Consider the following 18490-nt stretch of genomic DNA (forward strand, 5'->3'; position numbering starts at 1 on the left):
AACGCAGAATATCATATACTCTCGGTAATTTTCCACAAAATTTCACACGACAAAAAGCTACCAGCCTTAGTTGCAAGGCTAAAAGCTGCAAGGCACACTTATATTTGGAGTTACGGCTTGTGTTCAAAGCTCATGGGTACATTTCTGTTATGCTATTGTAACAAAAAGGGACAGGTATCAATGGAATGCACCATTTAAAAAGCTATTCTATCCAGAACCAGCGAGCACTATGCCTTTGGCCTATAAGACAAGTGCACAGACAGTACATCGTACTGGTCATCACGAGCAACATTTGGTGAGTGGCAAATGTTAAAAGTAAAGAATCTCAACAAAAAGACATGCACAACAAAGCGAAATGCTTTTCACTGCACTTACCCAAGAAATGCCATGCAAGGAAACGCAGAGACACCATTCTCTTATTTGGCAGTTGAAAAAGAAGCACAGTGTCAATAACCTGGTCAGCAGGCACCTGTTTGAAACAAGCAGAAGGGTAAAGATGAAAAATAACAGACAACCAAAGTTGGACCACACACATAACCAAACTACTCACAACAACATGTCCGTACTAATCTGTTTCAGCCGAGAGCTTCGAACTCGTTCGTGATGTCCCCTGACATGGTTGCTGCAGAATCTCACAAGAAATCAAATTTCTTACCTCACTTTTTTGTTATTACTTTATGCGATGTCTGTACATACTTGTATGGTACAATTAAGTTTGCATGAAACTGCTACTGTGAATCATCTGCACAGGGAAGATGCCAGTAGGATGACTGAACCACTGCCATTATGTACCAGAAACAAAGCAAAGGCCAGACCAAGCTGCCCTACCAACACTCTCTGTGCTTATTTCAAGCAAGGCATGGCAGAGGTCCTACTGTCCACATTTTCCATCAAATGCTGCGTCAAAGCTCCATTCTAATAAAGTAAATAAAACCTGCTGGGCTAGTTGGTTCATTTAAGACATGAAGTAACTGCTGCTGTGCGAAGAGGACAAGGACAACAAAGAAACGCTTAAGACACATAAAAGCGCAGTATGTGTCGCAAGTATTTCTCCTCCATTGTAAGCCCCACGTCGTACTAATTCAATTCAAACTCTGCATTAAGGTCCCTTTCAAAGCTGCCGCAACCACCCAAGTTGATGTCAAGTTAATAATTAATTTATTTTATTACGTGAAAGCCTAAGGAAATTAAGTAGTAAACTGGAAAACATTACGAAGTTTCCTGAAAAAAAAAAAAAGTACCACTGATGCAACTCCTCCATACATTTTACTGGACAAGAAGGCTGGTTAATGTCATATGCAAGGTTAAATTAATGCTGAACCAGTTTTTCTAAAACTGTAAAGCCTTTGTTGCATGCAGTTTTAGACACCAACTATCACCTCTCCTTTTTTCCAAAAGGACTTGGAGGCGAGAAACTTGCTGTCCAGTCACATGGGAACCTCAAAGGTTTTTGGAGAATCAGATCCTTCTGTTCAAAGAAGCCTACTACACAGATACACAGCATAAATGCTGCATCTCTGTTTCAAGGGGCCTTGGAGGTGAAGGCAGCCATCCGAGACATTTAAGTCCAAGGGAGTGAAATTCAATAAGATGCAATTGCAGTGCCATTCAGAATAGGAAACCAAAAGTAAACAAGAGAAAACCTTAACACATATTGAAGAAGTTAGTCTAGCTTTCCTTCATGGGGAGGTGCTTGTTTTTCCCTGAGATCTGAAGGCTGTGCAAAGCACAATAGCAACACCGAGTGCTCATGCGTGGTGATGAGAATGAGGAACAAAATCCTTGACCATGACCCCAGTGAAGCCGTCAGCAGTTCTCTTGCAGAGGAGGTAAAAGAAAAAAAAGGTTCTATGCTCAACAAGCGAATAAAATACTTGGCTCCAATTTTAAATTCTTTATACGATAACATTAAGAGGGCTATGAAGGCGAACTGTCCGCTGGCAGCGGCAGCTGCATCGACGCCTGTGTGAGGCCTCCACCTGCCAGCTATAGCAGGTGGCAGGTAGTGTTTAGAGGAACTTATCTCTTTCTGCTTATAGGAGAGCTAAGCCTGTTATACTTGTGGCACAGGCAGAGGCTTTTTTAATTAATTTTTTTTTTCTTTTCATGCCTCACCATAATATATGCTTATAGGAGAGAGGAGGGAGAAGCCGGACTAAAAATGACTAAAAAGAAGTGAAGAAAAACAGAAATGGAATAAGAATAGAATCAGAAAAGAATCGGAATAGAATCAAAATAGAATAAGTGAAAGGAAACTGCTGTCACACTTCTTTCGCATCAATCCAACTGATCGGCCTAAATCTTTTCACTTGCGACACTTTGTGCATTGCGAGTGATTAAGTTAGACAAGTGGTCCACCTTTGATATGCATAGTGTTCCTTCACCACAGTTCTTTTCTGGCTTTGCATTATTGGTGAAACTAGGAACGTTTGCTAGAAAGGGCTTTTAATGAGTGTTCTGTGACAGGGGTACTGAGTTGGTTGATTCCAAATGGCAGCAGCAGCAGCAGCAGCAGCAGGATGAAAAAATATCCAATGCACATTCTTTATAGCAGAAGCCAAATAAACTGTAGCAATGGCAGATGCCATGGTATTGCATGACCATCATGAATTCTGCTCAGTGGGAAGATGCCGAACAGACAGGGACCCTGGAACAGGGGGGGGGGGGGGGGGGCAAGAGGGGCGGTCGCCCCCCCACCCCCCCACCACATTTTTCCAGAGACAGCAGTGCCCCCCCCCCACCCTTAGTCTCTAACTGCTTGCACTTGGATCAGATTTCTGACAACTGAAACACTTCAATTCTAGGACTCTTTTAATGCAAATAACAGCGGGACTGAGCTACTTGGCTTCATAGCCAGTAGTAAAGTATTTCGTACATGAGTAACCTAAACCAGTCATGTCCCAAAAGAAGTTGACTGTCTAACCCGTGTGCATGATCATGATTAGGAGAATTTAAACAAACTATGCACAAACTTTTTAATGCAATTGATCACTCTTCGTGTGTAAGGCTTCCTTTCTATAAAGCTTCCCATTTTTCGTTTTATATTGCTGTGAATCTTTGCACCGTTTGTTCATTCGCACTCAAAACTGCGGGCACACAGCTTTATCATTTTGTTTTGTAATATGGGATGTGACCAGACTTATCTCCATTGATCGAAGCCACATGCCAATGCTTCCACATTTTTCCAGATTGTAATAGTTGCTTTTGGCTCTTTACCTCGAAGGTTCCTTGCCAGCTTTATATTGAACGGGGCCAAGAACTGCAATCATTCAGTTCAATGACCGCCGAGCACGCTTGATGCTATCACCGCCACAAATCAACCCCTTAAAGAGTTCCTTTTGGGAGCCTTTTCGTTGTCTTCCTGGCTGCTGGAGTGTCGTCACCACAACGTGACAGTTTGCATAAACCTCTGAACAATAAAAAATAAAAATACATAAATATAAAATTTATTACGTAAATGACCATTAAATAATAACAAAATAAGCTCAAAGTACCCCCCCCCCCCCCCCCCCTGCCTCAAAAGAATGTTACAGAGTCCCTGCGAACAGACAAAGTATTTTATGCTTCGAAAGAACCTTCAGCAACGAGACAGACCAGGAGTTTTCTTTTCCTGACATTTGGCAACATGGTCAAGAATACATCAAAAGAATTCATTTGAGCCCTTTCCATCCTGCATATTGGCTTTCAAAGCAGTAATGACACCTGCTGCTAGTGCTGATGATTTCATTGTATAGTACAGATGAAAGTAAGATTTGTGAAAATTGAGAGGCAAATTCTGAATCGTGCTTTCCTGCTTAGTCACCCCACATTCAGCATATTTCTTTGGGCTTGCCTCAGACCAACGCGCAAACCTTTTACAAGCCCCGGAAAACCTTCGCAGCATAAAGGGGTTCTCATCTTATCTCCAGCAACAAAAGCAGCTGAGACTACTGAACAATGGCAGAGACAAAGCATACCAAACACAGAGATATATTACATGCACTGTTCGAGCTTTCAAACTGCAAATAAGAATAATGCGTCATTCATAACAGAATTGAAAGTGTCGTCAAAAAAATATTTTTTGAGACAAGCATAAACAAAGCATTTCTTTGTGAAAAAAAGATCAGTCAGCAAAGAAGGAAAAGAAGTTGCAAAGCAAACGACCAGACTCGCATCTCAGCCATGCTTAGACACCTACCACAAGGTTAATGACTCGGAAGTCATTCTTGAGACCATGACCAATAAATATAACCCCTTCATCCATGAGGTAGCGCAGCTTGCGGTAGGTGGCTTTCAGTGTGGTCAGGTGCTTGGACGAAATCGTCACATCCAGGTCTCCGGGCTGAATGCCTGAAAACTGGGTCAGGTAGTCCACCACCTGGACACACATGACAGAGCAGCTAAGATAATGGAATACAACAGACTGGTACTGCACATCACAAAGTGCAATGCAAGAAAATATGAGGGTTCGCAATGTAATTCAGGCTGTTGTCAGAATTATGACAGACACTACTGCTTCTGTTCTTTCAAGTGCCACAAACCCCTGAGCAATGATAGCACTGAAATCCACACCAACAGAAGTACAGCCGCATAAGTGAAGAACTAATCCCGAGACTGCACAACAAAGTTGTTTCGCGGCTGCAGCTGAAGTATGAAAACTAAAATATGCCCCAATGTGTCTCCTGGTCTTCACACAGTTGTATTAGTACAGTTAAACCTCATTATAGCGAACAGGTAAAAAAAAATCGTAAAATAGTTCGATATAGCCGAAATTTGTAATAAAAAAGATCGTCAAAAGTGTATGCAAGAACACTTAAGTTGAGTCAATGAAGCGATGGAAACTCAGAAGACCCATAATACAGAAATGGGGAGACCTTTTTCCGAAGCTTTAGTGATGAAGGCGCATGTGGCGATTCCAGAAGCCCCAAAAAACCCATGGGCCAGTTAGGCTGCTTCCCCACATTGCACCACCAGCGCTCAACAAGCCAAGCACATGCTGGGTGGCTTCCCCGCATTACAGCCAGGTCGCGTGGAAAATGGTACATCAGAGTAAAAGTTACCGCCATTTCAACCACCTCTGTGACATCTGACAAGAGCTCAGGGTGGTTACTACAAGACTATAACCCTCCACGTAGATGACTCTAGGGCACTGTTGACGGATGCGATAGGCGTAAACGCATGCTGACTGCTGGGCTGCCATACCCTACACGTGCCTGTAGCTTCCATGGTAATGTTGGCGAATGTGAGATGAGAATAGCACCAACCTTGGTGCAAGTGCCTGCAACCTCACCACTAGTCGCTTGTGTACTGTGGGCCATCTGAGTGGGCACCACTTGGATCTGAGGAGTTCAATATATCCATTTAATGGACAACCCCGTTTGATACATAAAGTAGAAATTGCATGTGTTCATTAAAAATATTCATGAAGAGCTTCATATAGCCAATAATTCGTAATATCCGTATTTGTTACATTGAGGTTTGACTGCATTACTGACACACAAACCTCTCCAACTAGAAAGGACAGTGTCTCCTGCCTCAAATTCGAAGCATGCAGGTTAGACACTCAGCTAACAAGACTTCATTGCAGAGAAAACAGAACATGAATGACATATAAGTACACCATAAAAAAAGTTCAGGTCACTGATCAATCCGCTCTTGAGCCATACTCGTGTCAGTCATCTGCGCGTGGCTTACTATTCAGGGCCTGCAAGAAATCTCCTGGCATTATGAATTGCATGCACATTGATAATAATAAAAAAAAAATGACACACACAGAGGTGACAAATAAAGCCTGCACTTTAAGTTTGCAGTGGCAGCCACTTTGGCTGCACTTTCAGCGAGAAAAAATACATCTCAAGTAAAGTAGCGGTTGCTAAGCTCAAATACCATGCACTTATTGCTAGAGGCATGAGGTAAGGCAAACTTTTCCTTCTTTACACTAGAGGAGGCTGTTAACATCAAAATGCCACCCCAGATTACAGCCTCTCCACAAAATGAACTGCACCATAAATTAATTACACACTTAGCACTGCGTGTGCTGCATTTGGCCATAGCATGATATGTAAAATTGGGCAAGTTGGTGAACTTTCCTGATAGCTCATTCTGTCTAAATGCCCATGGCTTGTTCTGTCTGTGTGCCGCAATTAATACAGCCAGAGAATCAAGTTTATCACGTCTTAGTAGCGGAGCAACAGGCAGTACCTTACCTGTTCCTGAGTAGCAATGTAGTCATCAATAAACGGAATCCCCTCAAGAGGACCTTGCCTGAAAAACATGATGCATCATTGTGAAGAAACTGCAATATAAACATAGGCAAGCAGGAAAAAGTACCTCAATAAAAATCACACTACATAAGAGCCAATTCAAGTAATATCTTATATAGAATTGAAAAAGAGCTGGAAGCACACAGCAGCAGCTCATGTAGTAGCAAAACATGCCTTGGAACAACTATGCAGTACTCCCTCATTTGAAGCACGCCGGCTCTGGAAGCCACTTCATTAACTGCAAACTGGAGACTGTCAAAACCCCTGAACTCCCTTGAATGCTGCTAAAATGCCATCAAAATGCAATTATTCAGCCACTTATGTTTAGCATTTTAAAAAGCACATTTTGGTTCTACATGGATACATGTTCAGCAGGCAAAGCTGTCATGTATATGATAGCAGTTGCTGGTTTCCTTGCAAAACAAAGGCACTGGCACTACTGAAGAGAAGTGATCACAGATGTAATGAACACAAATTTACACCCCGTAGGTATTACAATACAGGGGTGTAATATACTAAACTAGTTACCGTGATAAAAGTAAGAAGAAAACGAAGTGATGTCTAGCTGTACAAGCGTACTGCGGTTAAATAATGAGCATCCTCATCATGGTAAATTAAAAAATGCATCAGCAAAGTTGGGCCTGCAAGCATTTGCTTTTACTTCTGTTGTGGATATGCACTCTAAAAATGCAAGAAACAACAGACAACTCTCATGCTATGGAAAGATGCTAGCTATTCTGATGAGATCAGTAAACGCACACTCAATCTACATCAAGATTTTCAACCTGCATTGAGACCACTATTCCGACTTCTGACAGAATCACTATTTCTGCCATAGTGTAACTAAATATACTGTAAATGCACCAGGAAGCAAACAAATAAACCATCTAGAAAGCACATATGGGCCAGCTGTACTCTTCCCACCACAACGGTTGTCGCAGGTGGCACACATTACCCATTTGTGGGCAACCTACCATATCACCTTGAACCTTAACTCGCCCACTTAATTTTACAACCTGATCCTGGGATGCTGAATAAAATGTGCTCTCTTGCCGTCACTCAGAAATCATTCACTTCATGTGTGTTTACTGCTCTCACACCTCAAAGGGAAGCCGCAGAGGAACAGATTTGAGCAGAACATATTTTTCAGATGACTGCTTTTCAAGTTCCAAACAAAAATTATCATTAATGGACAGAAACTCAGTGCAGCCAGAGACAATGGATAGAAACAAACAAGAAATACACTTCTTGCTGCCAGACAAACATCAACACAGCCAGAAAGAACCACACAATCAAATTCAACAAAAAGAAAAAAATTGAATTGCAGTGTCCTCAGTGTCCCCTTAACCATTTGCATGCAAACAAATCACCTTTAAATTTATCTGACTTAGCTTCATATGTAAAGCTGGTGTGTTATATATGCATCATAGAGCCTCAGAAATTCCTCGAATTCAAATGATACATGTAAACATATTACTCCAGTCCTCTAGTACTAATAGCACTACCCATAAGTACAAGAAAAAGGCTAAAGTTTTAGCTTCTTACCCACGCAGGCAGGAGATCCTGGCAACAGACATGTGAGAGGGGCGTATTGTAGATCGTGTTCCATCACTTCGTATCTCTGCTTCTTCCTGGAAACCCCACCCCGGACAAACATCTATAATCGGACAGGGCATGAAGATATAGTATTAAGTAAAATTGTATAGAGGATTATAGCTAACCCCTGTGTCTGGCCTCCGCTCTCTCTGAACTGTGGAAGTAATATTGTTCACGTATAACAAGCATGTGCTTCATGCACACTCACAAGCAGACACTTGAACAGTTTTGAAGCACCAAATCCCTTGCATTTCTCATGTAGTTTCTCCATGCTTGACACAACAGTTTTCAGAACAGGCAACATAAATATGTTCCCTGTTCTCACAATAAGCATGGAACATAACCAGCTGCCGCGCTGGCTCAGTGGTTATGGTGCTTGGATGCTGATCCGAAAGATGCATGTTCTTCAATCCTGGCCGTGACGGACGCATTTCGATAGAGGCGATATGCCAGACGCCCGTGTACTGTGCGATGTCAGTGCACGTTAAAGAACCCCAGGTGGTCGAAATTATCTGGAGCCCTCCACTGGGACATCCCTCATAGCCTGAGTCGCTTTGATACGTTAAACCTCAGAAATCAGAAAGCGTGAAACATAACTGACCTGGTTCAGGGTGACGAATTCTGCATCCATGGCAACAATATCACCCTGTTTGAGGATCTCAGTCTGTGACAGTGGAGTAAAGGTGACATGGCGCCGGCCACCGTTGGCTGCCAGAGAGATGTCTTGCTGGAACACATCTGCTGTCAGAGGTGCTTTCTCTGAAAAGTTCAGCACAATAGTAGGTCAGTTTTCCCACACACTTGTTCTGACTTCAACTCACTGCTCTCCAACCACCTGTTAAATTTAGTCATGAGCTGAAACACTGGTGCTGCCTTGTGTGTTTTTAGTTTTGTCTTTTCATGTTGTTTCCTCAACGCACTGCATAATAGCTAGCCCAGCTAACTGCCTAGCTTGTAAACTTCAACATGCACATGCAACAATTTATCAGCATCAAAACTGAGTGAATAATGTTCGCAGCCTCTCAATGCTATCTAGCTTAGCAGCGCCAACTGCTTTTTTTGCGCCCAAAGCCATGAACATACACTCCTGGTCTCCTGCTTCTTTTTACAAACAAACAAATTTCCAGAGTCAAGAATGCACATACAGAATAGATTATGTCCAATAGCCTTTCACACTCCTGTACCGTCCACCTGACGAGTTTGTAAGCTCATGCTAAAACCGCAGCAAAGAAAACTAAGTGCTGCTGTCACACATGCCAGACAGAAGGTGCTTCAAACTACGCAAGTTCAAGGTGTGTCTAAAATAGTAGAGCAGTAACCACCCACCTGATGCAGGGTGCTTGGTCGCAATGTCAGCAACTGTGTAGTGAAGGACACACGGTAGCTTCCAGTCTAGAGGGAGCCACACTGCTTCCTCCTAGAAAAAACATAAATACATAAACACGCTGCAAGAAACTTCACCACTTGGCCAGTATGCCTTAAATATTGCAACGAGACGACGGTCCCGTCCCGCCCAAAGAAAACCATGCCTGGTCGGAGAGAGCCCCAGGAACACCGCCCGGCGGGCCCCAAACTTTAAGTCGTCTGCGCGCGCTCGCTTCTCCACGCGCTCCCCGCGCCTCCTCTTCTTCCGCCCAAGGCATGTGGTCGGCTTACGCCGTGCCCTGGGCGTTTATTCCCGTAACAATATAGGCAACATTCATTACTTAGTCCGCAGGCAGAAAACAGCCATTCCGGCCACTTAAGGCACGATAAACCGCTGGTCCTTAAGGGTAACGGAGTGGATTCCACGAAAAGGCAAGCGTAGCAGGGGGCAGCAGAAAGTTAGGTGGGCGGATGAGATTAAGAAGATTGCAGGCATACGACGGCTGCAGCTGGCAAAGGACAGGATTAATAGAAGAGACATGGGAGATGCCTTTGCCTTGCAGTGGCCATAGTCAGGCTGATGATGATGATGATGATGAGTGTACCTAAATACCAAATAGAATAGTCGGGAAAGGACTGTATAGAATATGAAATCGCTACTTCTGGCAAGTGCTAGTGGCAGCACTGTGGCACGGCACTATAACTTATGGAGTTATCGCAACAGTAGCTGTCACAAGATGCAATGCTGATCTTCAATAGCGTGACGCAAAATGAAGTCAGTATATTAACTCTATGATAAGCACATCATATTCGTAGGAAAAATTACTTTTGCTAAATGATGACAGTGAATAAACTGCCACATCTTAGCAGATAAAGGTGTGTCAGCCAGGGGTCACAGTCTCTGAGATTAAGCATCACGGCAGGGTTTGTTAAACGCAGCCAAACTCTCCTGTGTTTCCCAAATTTGGAGGCCAAGTATGAACACTGTGAATGTCACCACATGAATAGGCCACATGTCGTGATGCTAAACGCATCTTCCATAAATAAAAGACTATGGCATTTCTTTGAGCTAATTATTACAAAACTATCCAAAACCTTAAAACATATATTAAAATATTTTCAAAATTTTTGACCTGCAGTATCTGATTCTTTCAGTGAATTGAATAGGAGAATATTCCATTCACTATTTGAAACCGAATATACTCGTACACCCGTGGCAGTAAGCCCTGGCATAGTGACCATCAGTAACCTTCAGATGCAATCCCATGGGCAAAGCAAAACCCTCCATGTCTTTCAAAACTGTGTCAGCAACAATCATCGATCACCACCGCACTGCGGCTCAAATTCACTTTCTCTTAATTTAACTAGTAGTAATCACTCGTTATAATGAAGTCAATGGGACGGCAAAAAAATTCGTTATAAGCGGTAATTCGATTAAGCAACCGCTCGAGAAAAGCTAAAGCAGTCGAGCTTTAAGCCTGAACTCCAAGTACGCGAAAATTCACGCGAACGCGAAGGTGACGGCGGCAAGCGACGAGCGACGGCGTCGCACAAAGCATTTTTGCCATGCCGCTTGTCTCGTCGCTCAAATCTGCACCAACAGAAAACTTCACTCGTCGCAAGGAAGTCCACCATGCAATTGGCCAATCAGAGCCCCACACAGCCATTTCCTGTTTGTTCATGGTTTGTCACAGCTTCTCCTCCGAGATTCGAGATCGCGTCAGCCACCATGGCCTCAACAAGCGCGTCGTCTTGGTCATCGCCACCGTCGAGAAAATATTTGCTTTCCTGTAGCTGTGGGGCATACCCGCATCATTTAAATAATGAGAACAATCTACTTGTTGGTTATGGAGGGCTAACAACATTTGCAGCGGGCTATACGAGCTGGCGTACTGCAGGGAGAGATGCGTGTCAAGCCGTGGGTACCAGCGCTCGATCCACCGTGCCGCTGTGCTCCAACTGTATATACATGCAGAAAAACTCGCGGCGTGCATTCTCACTTGTATATTACAGTTTGCTCACTTACAAGCAGATTGCGGTGACAGTTTATGGGAGTGTTTTTACTAAGTCGGAGTGCACAGGCACCGAACGAAAGCACACCTCCCCTGTGAATCCGTGATGTGACTTCATCTCCACAAGCACGCCGGCTTGGTTATCTCCACTGCCACTACACCGCTGCCGCAGAGAAAATATTTCTTTTGCCCTGACTATGAGGCACACTCACAAAATTTTAAGAGAGAGAACAGGTTACGGGTGTGTTTACTAAGCTGGAGTCCGCTGTGCACATCACGGGTGCGCGTCGCCTGCCGCCTTTGCTTGCATGGAAGTTGCCGCTTGCTCTAATCCAACCAAGCATATGCACGAGGCCGTGGTCGCCGCCCATGCATTCAACCTTACGGGTATTTCGAATCGCGAAGGCAGTGGCCGCTTTAATGAGGGTATTTCGGGGTATTTCGAAGGCAACGGCTGCTTTTATGGGGGATCACGGAAGGCTACAACAGTATCGTGCTGGAAAGCGCCGCAAATGCCGTGACTCGGTTGTGTTTGTTGAACTCAAAAAACGATTAGCCGCTCATTGTGGGTATGCAGCGCGATCATGAAACCTGAACGGTTTTGCAGTAGGTGCTTTGAATGATTACTAAGCAATTTTTTCCTGAGGTGTGAAACCGTGAAGTTCGCAAAACGAGTTTTTCGGCGCCCCGTTGTCAACGACACTGCTAAGTCTGCGGTTCAATTGTCGGTGTTCGTGCAGCGTAGCGTCCACGCCGTTGACAAAAGTCTAGGAGCAAAATTCAGTGACCCTACCACGCATTTCGACCGTTTGTCTAGTCGGATGGCGCGAATCGAGCATGACCACCTCGAGAAAACTGCCAGGGAAAAACCATGGTTGCGTTCACCCTCCATGTTGACAGCCTGACTCGCCGCTGGCGACGCTCGGATTTTTCGAGTTTTCAGCAAGCTATCAGTCGATTTCCAACGTCCAAAGTGCAACGAAGCTAGGGGTGGTGTTTTATTGCGATGCAGGCCCAAAGTCGCCTCCCCGATTTGTTAACGTAGCTGAGCCTTGCGTCGAACATGGCAAAGGGCATGCGACCTCTTGCCACCAGGCAGCAGCTCGACAAACACCGTTGTTCACGCTTGCAAGCGCGACCTGCGGGTCATCTTCTCGTCTGAAGTGAAAACTCTCGGGAATGACGCTGTTCGCGCGCTTTTGAGAATTTCGTCTGCTTTGGCTGATCTGAAACGGTTAGGCTTAGCTACGGCTACAACAGCCAGGGTGCAGTTCAGTTCATTGCCAGGCGCGTTGGCGGTCGGCGTCATTGCCGAAAGCTCGGCTCGCTCGCTGATTGGGTCAGTGGTTTGCGGCTCGCAGTCGCAATACTAGAAAATCGAGCAGCAAGAGACTGGCCTGCGACTGTCGCTTTTCGACCAATGCGACCATTTACAACTGTCGCTTTTCGACTAAAACAGTTGCACAACCTCTGCGACTGCCAATTGTGAATGGGCCCATAATCGGAGGGAAACTGCTTTTGTTTTGGAAAGTTTCAGCGCCGGAGGTGCTCTTTAGGGCGGTAAAACTTTGCTCACCGAGCGCACCCCATGGAATGCTACGGCGCAAGTCTGCCCGCGGTCTTTTGGCCACTTTTCAGCATCCAAGAGACCGCAGTTTTCTGGCATGGCAAAGCGCCAGAAAACATTGTTTTCATGCGGATTCTATTAGGGGGATACCAGCGATGCGAGTGCGACCGAGATTAACGGTTCGGGCGCGCTGCACCATGGAATTTGACAGCTTCCGTTCGCCCTGCTGTATACAGCTCGGGGCACTCGCTTGGTACCCATTACTAGGCAGGTCATCGGTCATTGGTTTGGTACTTTTGTGGCCTGTTCTGTGCCAGCATGAGACTAATCCGTCGGTGGTATTAATTTGACACTGCATGCGCAGAAGGGTCGCCGCTCTGCTCGCCACTTCGCTCTAAGCGGGTCAAGCTCTTTGTGCGCTTCAAGTAGTGCGGCTTAAAATGCATGCGTTTGGATTGGGACAGGAAAAAATTTCGAATAAAGCGATATTTCGAGTAAAGCGATTTCGCTATAACGATGGATTATAGTGCTGCAGTTTAAAACATCTTGTCACTGAGGGAACGTGGCACCGCTTCCTAGGCCTGCTTTGCATGGTACTTTTTGGCAGTCAAATTCAAACCTGCCATTTTCTGCAGCCAAAAAAAAGAAAGAAAGAGAGCTTGTCTACCACATGTAGCCACACCAAGCAGCTTGCTTCTTAGCTTTGTAATATATTTCTTCCCTCAAATGAACCGTGCATTTAAAACCAGCTGCAGCTATTATTACTACTGGCATTAAAATTGTGAACTTATAAACGAGAAGGAAAGAAGGAGGAGAAACAAAGACTAAGAGTTGCCTCCTAAAGGGGTGCAATATTGTTCTTCCTCAGTAGAAAGGAAACAGAGTAGATAGCATAGCAAAGAAGATGCAGTAAAGAATTGGAGGCAAGAAAATGAACACTAATTAAATTACAGGAAGGACAAGGAAATGTCAAAGATCACAGCAAAAGCATTAGGAAAAAAAATATTGCGTGTCTAAGACCACACAAGAACTGTAGCACTGCAGACAAAGCAACCCAAAGTGTAGCTGTCAATTGAAACAAAGGGTTCCCTTGACAAAGCCCTGCCCAGCTATATGTATATATATATCAATAGAGAGCAGGTTTATGTTATGGAGCATGCGTAAAAAGCATTTAGGCTTCTTGACATGTGATTAAAGATACAGTTGCGGTGCACAGCGAGCTGCCTCCAGTGATCAAGACATAGCAGAAACCTGGACAGTGAGGCAGAAAGTTTCCTCAGCTTTGAAGCAACATGTCCCGTACCAGTGCACAACCAGGCAGTAACTGCAGTCACACAAAGAATGACATGCACACTTCTGATGAAGTGAATGCTTGGTCCATAACAGCCACCAACAACTTACGGCTCATGTCTAGTTTCTTTGTTGTCCTTCACTTTGAAAGATGAACCCTAGCGACAGCTACTCACGCCAAATTTGTGTTAAACAACAGGCATAAAAATAGCTAGACCTAGAGTACTATGTGATGTAAGCGCACGAGAAAGAACCCCAGGTGGTCTGAATTATTCTGGGACCCTCCAATAAGGCGTCAATCATGGCAGCCCATGTGTTGCTCTGGGACGTTAAAGCCCACAATTTAGAATTCAGATTTTTAAAAATCTACTATACCGTGCTGAAGAGCAAGCAAGCCATGTCTTTGCCCTGAGCAGCTCTTTAGTGCTTAATGAAATCCTTAAACCTCATCAATATGATATACAGGCCTTACAAATGACACTGTCAGATTGTTGGATGGCACTGTTATTCAATATCATCGCCAAAGGTGAAAGCATGAGACGTTTGCAGAGGAGACATTTTAGTACACAGGGCACTATGCAAAGAAAGCACTCATAAAGCTCTGCATAAAAAACCTAGATCACTTATATTCAGTGACATTGCCACACCAAATCAGTTTCCTCAACTGCGATACCAAACACCAAGCTTAGTACCTACTCCAGAGGCCACCACATTTTTTGTTGATAAATAAGACCTCCTTTTGTTTGCTGGATACAAATGGATTGTGAGCTTGATTGCTCTTACCTCAGAGCCTGCAAAGTGTTGCTTCTGAGCATTCAATGCTTGCACAACTTTGCGACATTCTCCCCAAAAAGATGCCAGTAATAAGACGGCCAGTGAAATTACTCACCGGAGAGATGGGTACGATGGTGAAATCGTTGAACAGGTACCACTGGGTGGCTGGTCCCCCCTGGTGGTGTTGGTGGTATGAAGGTCCAACCCTGATGCAGCTCACAATGTTAGTCCGGCTGTTGTTCACAACAGACACCACTGATGTCAGTTCGTAGAGGACCCCTCCATTCCTACCCTCTTCCAGCTTGGAGGGGTCCCCCTTCGTCTCAGAGTCCCCTCCACCTCCTTCTTCCTCCTCCTCTTCCCCAGCCCCTTCGTCTTTTTCACAAGCAGCATTTTCTTCACCAGTGCTGAGGATTGGCTCCTGGGACGCAGAAGTGTCAGTCTGCACCACAAACACAAACATCGACAAACTGCTATCACCAAAAAACACCTTGCCAGTAAATTGCAAAGCATTACTGGCCTGGCTCCATTCAGCATCTCTGCAGTCACACCGCACTCTGCTCAGGAAACTACAGTAAATGTGATGGGCACGTAGAATGATTTGACTAACTCTCACCCACCATTTCTAAGATTAAGTACACCTTGCATGTCTTCGCAGGACACGGGCCTCAATCACTGGAGGAAACCAGAGAAATGCAAAAGAACAGCTGAGGCCCACCAACCTTGCAGTCTGCCCGGGAGATGTCCACTGTCCCATCTTTGTTGAGCGTGATGCGTATGGACAGAGGGAGCCAAGAGTAGGCGCTATGATGACTGGAGTCCACATCCACTTTGGAGGCCACATACCTAAAACAGTGCAAGCAATGCAGTCACCACAGTCAATGCACAGGTCTGCAGCATTGGCAACACAACACAAAATACAAAGTGGTCTTCTGTGCCAATAAACTACAAATACACTGCAAGAAAACGGAATGGCAGTTCACTACTCCTGACCAGCCTCACTGCCTGGTGGTGAGAAACGGCAATCTTTACAGACTTCATCTTTCTGTTACAAAGGGCACCACCTGCAACGAGTCCATGATTATTTACGACTTGAAGGCAGAGAACCAAAGTTATGCACTGAACTTAATGCACAAATACCACATCATTCTGTCAAAGAGAAGGCAGCATAAGAAATGGTACTGCTGCAAAACCAGCAGGATGGTGGTAGTAAGGATGCTGTGCCCCCTCACCTTTTCCCTTTATCCTTTTCGTGGAAGAACTTGCACCCAGCCCGAGTGCAGCAGTTTCCATACCGACATCGCTTGGGCACTGGAGCTGACGAACAGAACGCCATGGCCTTGCTGTCTTTGTTGCCAAACATCTGAAAAAAAAAAAAAAAAATTCTTTTTTGTCCACCAGTGTGCTAAAAGCTGGTTTCGTTCAGATGCCCAAGCAGGCTGCAGTCGAGCATTTCTCCCACATCAATTTTCACAACAAATCTATTTCTAACAAGGCTAGAGAGTGAGTAGAATTTCCAGCAGAGACAACATGCCCATCTCTATGCACGATCCATGATTAAAAGGGGAGAAGAAAACATGAAATAGGCCAGCTTAAACTGCCCCCACATAAGTGCACTTGCCTTTACTTAGTGGCTGCATAAGGGCATACAACCAATTAGCTGCAAAACTCTACATAACTGAGTGTAGATTACCAAATAATTGACATCAGCATATTCCTATAGTCTTTTTTTTTATCAAGGGGCAATGTGGCTTTTAGCCCAATTTTTTTAACTTTTTTGGTGTATCTACATAAAATTTTTTTGAGCATATTAGGGATAATTTTAAGTCTACTTTCACAAAATTTCACTGTTATACCTCCAGGAAATTGTTTTCTATTATATATTTTTCCACAGATATTGTGAAAAGGCTGCAGAGTTAAGAAGATGTGGCAGAAGGCTGGTTCGACATTCATTTCGTTCCTACTGACATGCTACAGATTTAAATATTCTTAGAATTTTCCTTTCGCAAAGCACAAATTTTGGTTTTGAGTTTTTTGCAATGCACAAATTTTGGTGTTGAATTTTTTGCAATGCATTGTTCACTGACATAACTAGAGTGAGAAGGAAATTTCATAAAAGAAATGTAACATTCAATAATTTGAAAAACAAAGAATGTTTTGACCTGCACTATCAGGTCCTAGGAGAGCAAAAAACAAATGAGGTGAAAATAGATAAAACAGTCATGAAGAAATCTGCTCCACAAGGTCTAGGCAGAAAAACCGCAATCAAGAAGCATGCAAACTGTTCAAGTGTTCCCCACCATGCATAGCCGCCACGGTTCATGAAACAATTTTTTTAGAGTATTCCCCGGTAAATTTCAGGAATGAAAATTCGGGGCAGCATAAGAAAGCGAGCCATACCATACAAGCGGATACAACAATTTTCAAAGAATAAATTTTTTGGGACATTTTTTTGGATTTCAAGGCTGCATCCTCCCTTAAATGGTATAAAGAAATGTTAATTTCCTACAAGCACCTGGTAGGCAGGCTGTACTCAGTCGACCAAATTAAAATATTAAAGTGGCTATGGTTAAGAAAAATGCATAGCATATGAATAATGAGTTGTATTCCATATTGACATGAGAGATAGGTATAGAATGCATCACTTTTAGGTAGCAGTAGACCGAACCTCAGACCAGTTTACACCAGAACACTAATTTCTTGTAAAGCATCAGTTAAAGCATGAAGGACACAGAAATATGGAGAGATGGTGTATACATAAAAAGTGCAAGCAAGCTTCCCCGACCACCACATGTGCACATGTGTCTCTGACCAAGTGCCCTGTAATAGCAAACTTTTGGGATGCACAAAAAAAATTTCAGTCATGATTCTTGAATGACTTTACCTTTCTTCCCAACACCTAGATCTAATTAATTTGTCCCTGTCAATTAATGAATTTGGGTGATCTTTAGTGTCACCCAAACTTTAGAGAGAAAACCTGGTAAACATGCGTACTATCTTGTGATGTCAAACTTTGACACACTTGGACATAGCTAGTCACCCAGATACTCATTGCAACTATGTATGCACCTACAAGGTTAGAGATTCTGTGAAAGTGTGAGCAGGTACCAGCTGCTCTTTGAAGAAAGTACAGAAGTTGGAACTAAAATGTGGTTAATGTCAAGAGTGTTGTTTAAAGACCAGAACATGGCAGGGTAAAAGCAGATTACCACTGGTGCTAAGTTAGCACAGAAAAGGGAAACAGAAAAACTATACAGTAGTTTTTCAGAGAGAGAGAAGGCACATGATGGAAGGAATGTTTTTCAATGCCTCAATGTGTTCAGTACTTTTGTTTTCCACGTTTAGGCAATTCTGCTATTCCCAAGGAGCCTGTATCAACAAAATTTTAAGCATAACTTGTAAGGTGGCATGACATCACCAGACAAAAAGTGCAGAGGTATGCACTGAAGGCTCGATTGGCCTGTGAGCGCCTTCTCGTCCATAACCAGCTAATTAAGATTATTACGCAAGCTACCTGCCTACCACTAGGGAATAACGCAGTGCTAAGTCAAAGAGAACAAGGATTTCTCTGAAGGCTGACAATCATCACAAAGTTCAATTCGTTTTCAGTGCACTCAGTTATGAGTCTAATGGCAAAAAGTTGA

The 18490-nt window shown here is 43.9% G+C and overlaps 1 protein-coding gene across 1 annotated transcript in view; it reads right to left on the reverse strand.

Annotated features, from left to right (window-relative positions):
• PAN2 (PAN2-PAN3 deadenylation complex catalytic subunit PAN2) overlaps window positions 1-18490 on the reverse strand; it is a 60818-nt gene that overhangs the window by 5804 nt on the left and 36524 nt on the right. The window contains exons 18-26 of the mRNA XM_077657700.1: window positions 16079-16209; window positions 15569-15692; window positions 14962-15288; window positions 9165-9255; window positions 8440-8597; window positions 7788-7873; window positions 6186-6243; window positions 4178-4357; window positions 376-469 (exon numbers count right to left, since the gene is read on the reverse strand). Coding sequence (XP_077513826.1) covers window positions 376-469; window positions 4178-4357; window positions 6186-6243; window positions 7788-7873; window positions 8440-8597; window positions 9165-9255; window positions 14962-15288; window positions 15569-15692; window positions 16079-16209 — 1249 coding nt within the window. The remainder of the gene's footprint in view (window positions 1-375; window positions 470-4177; window positions 4358-6185; window positions 6244-7787; window positions 7874-8439; window positions 8598-9164; window positions 9256-14961; window positions 15289-15568; window positions 15693-16078; window positions 16210-18490) is intronic.

This window comes from Amblyomma americanum, chromosome 3, assembly GCF_052857255.1.
Source record: "Amblyomma americanum isolate KBUSLIRL-KWMA chromosome 3, ASM5285725v1, whole genome shotgun sequence".
In the NCBI taxonomy this organism is placed as follows: domain Eukaryota; kingdom Metazoa; phylum Arthropoda; class Arachnida; order Ixodida; family Ixodidae; genus Amblyomma; species Amblyomma americanum.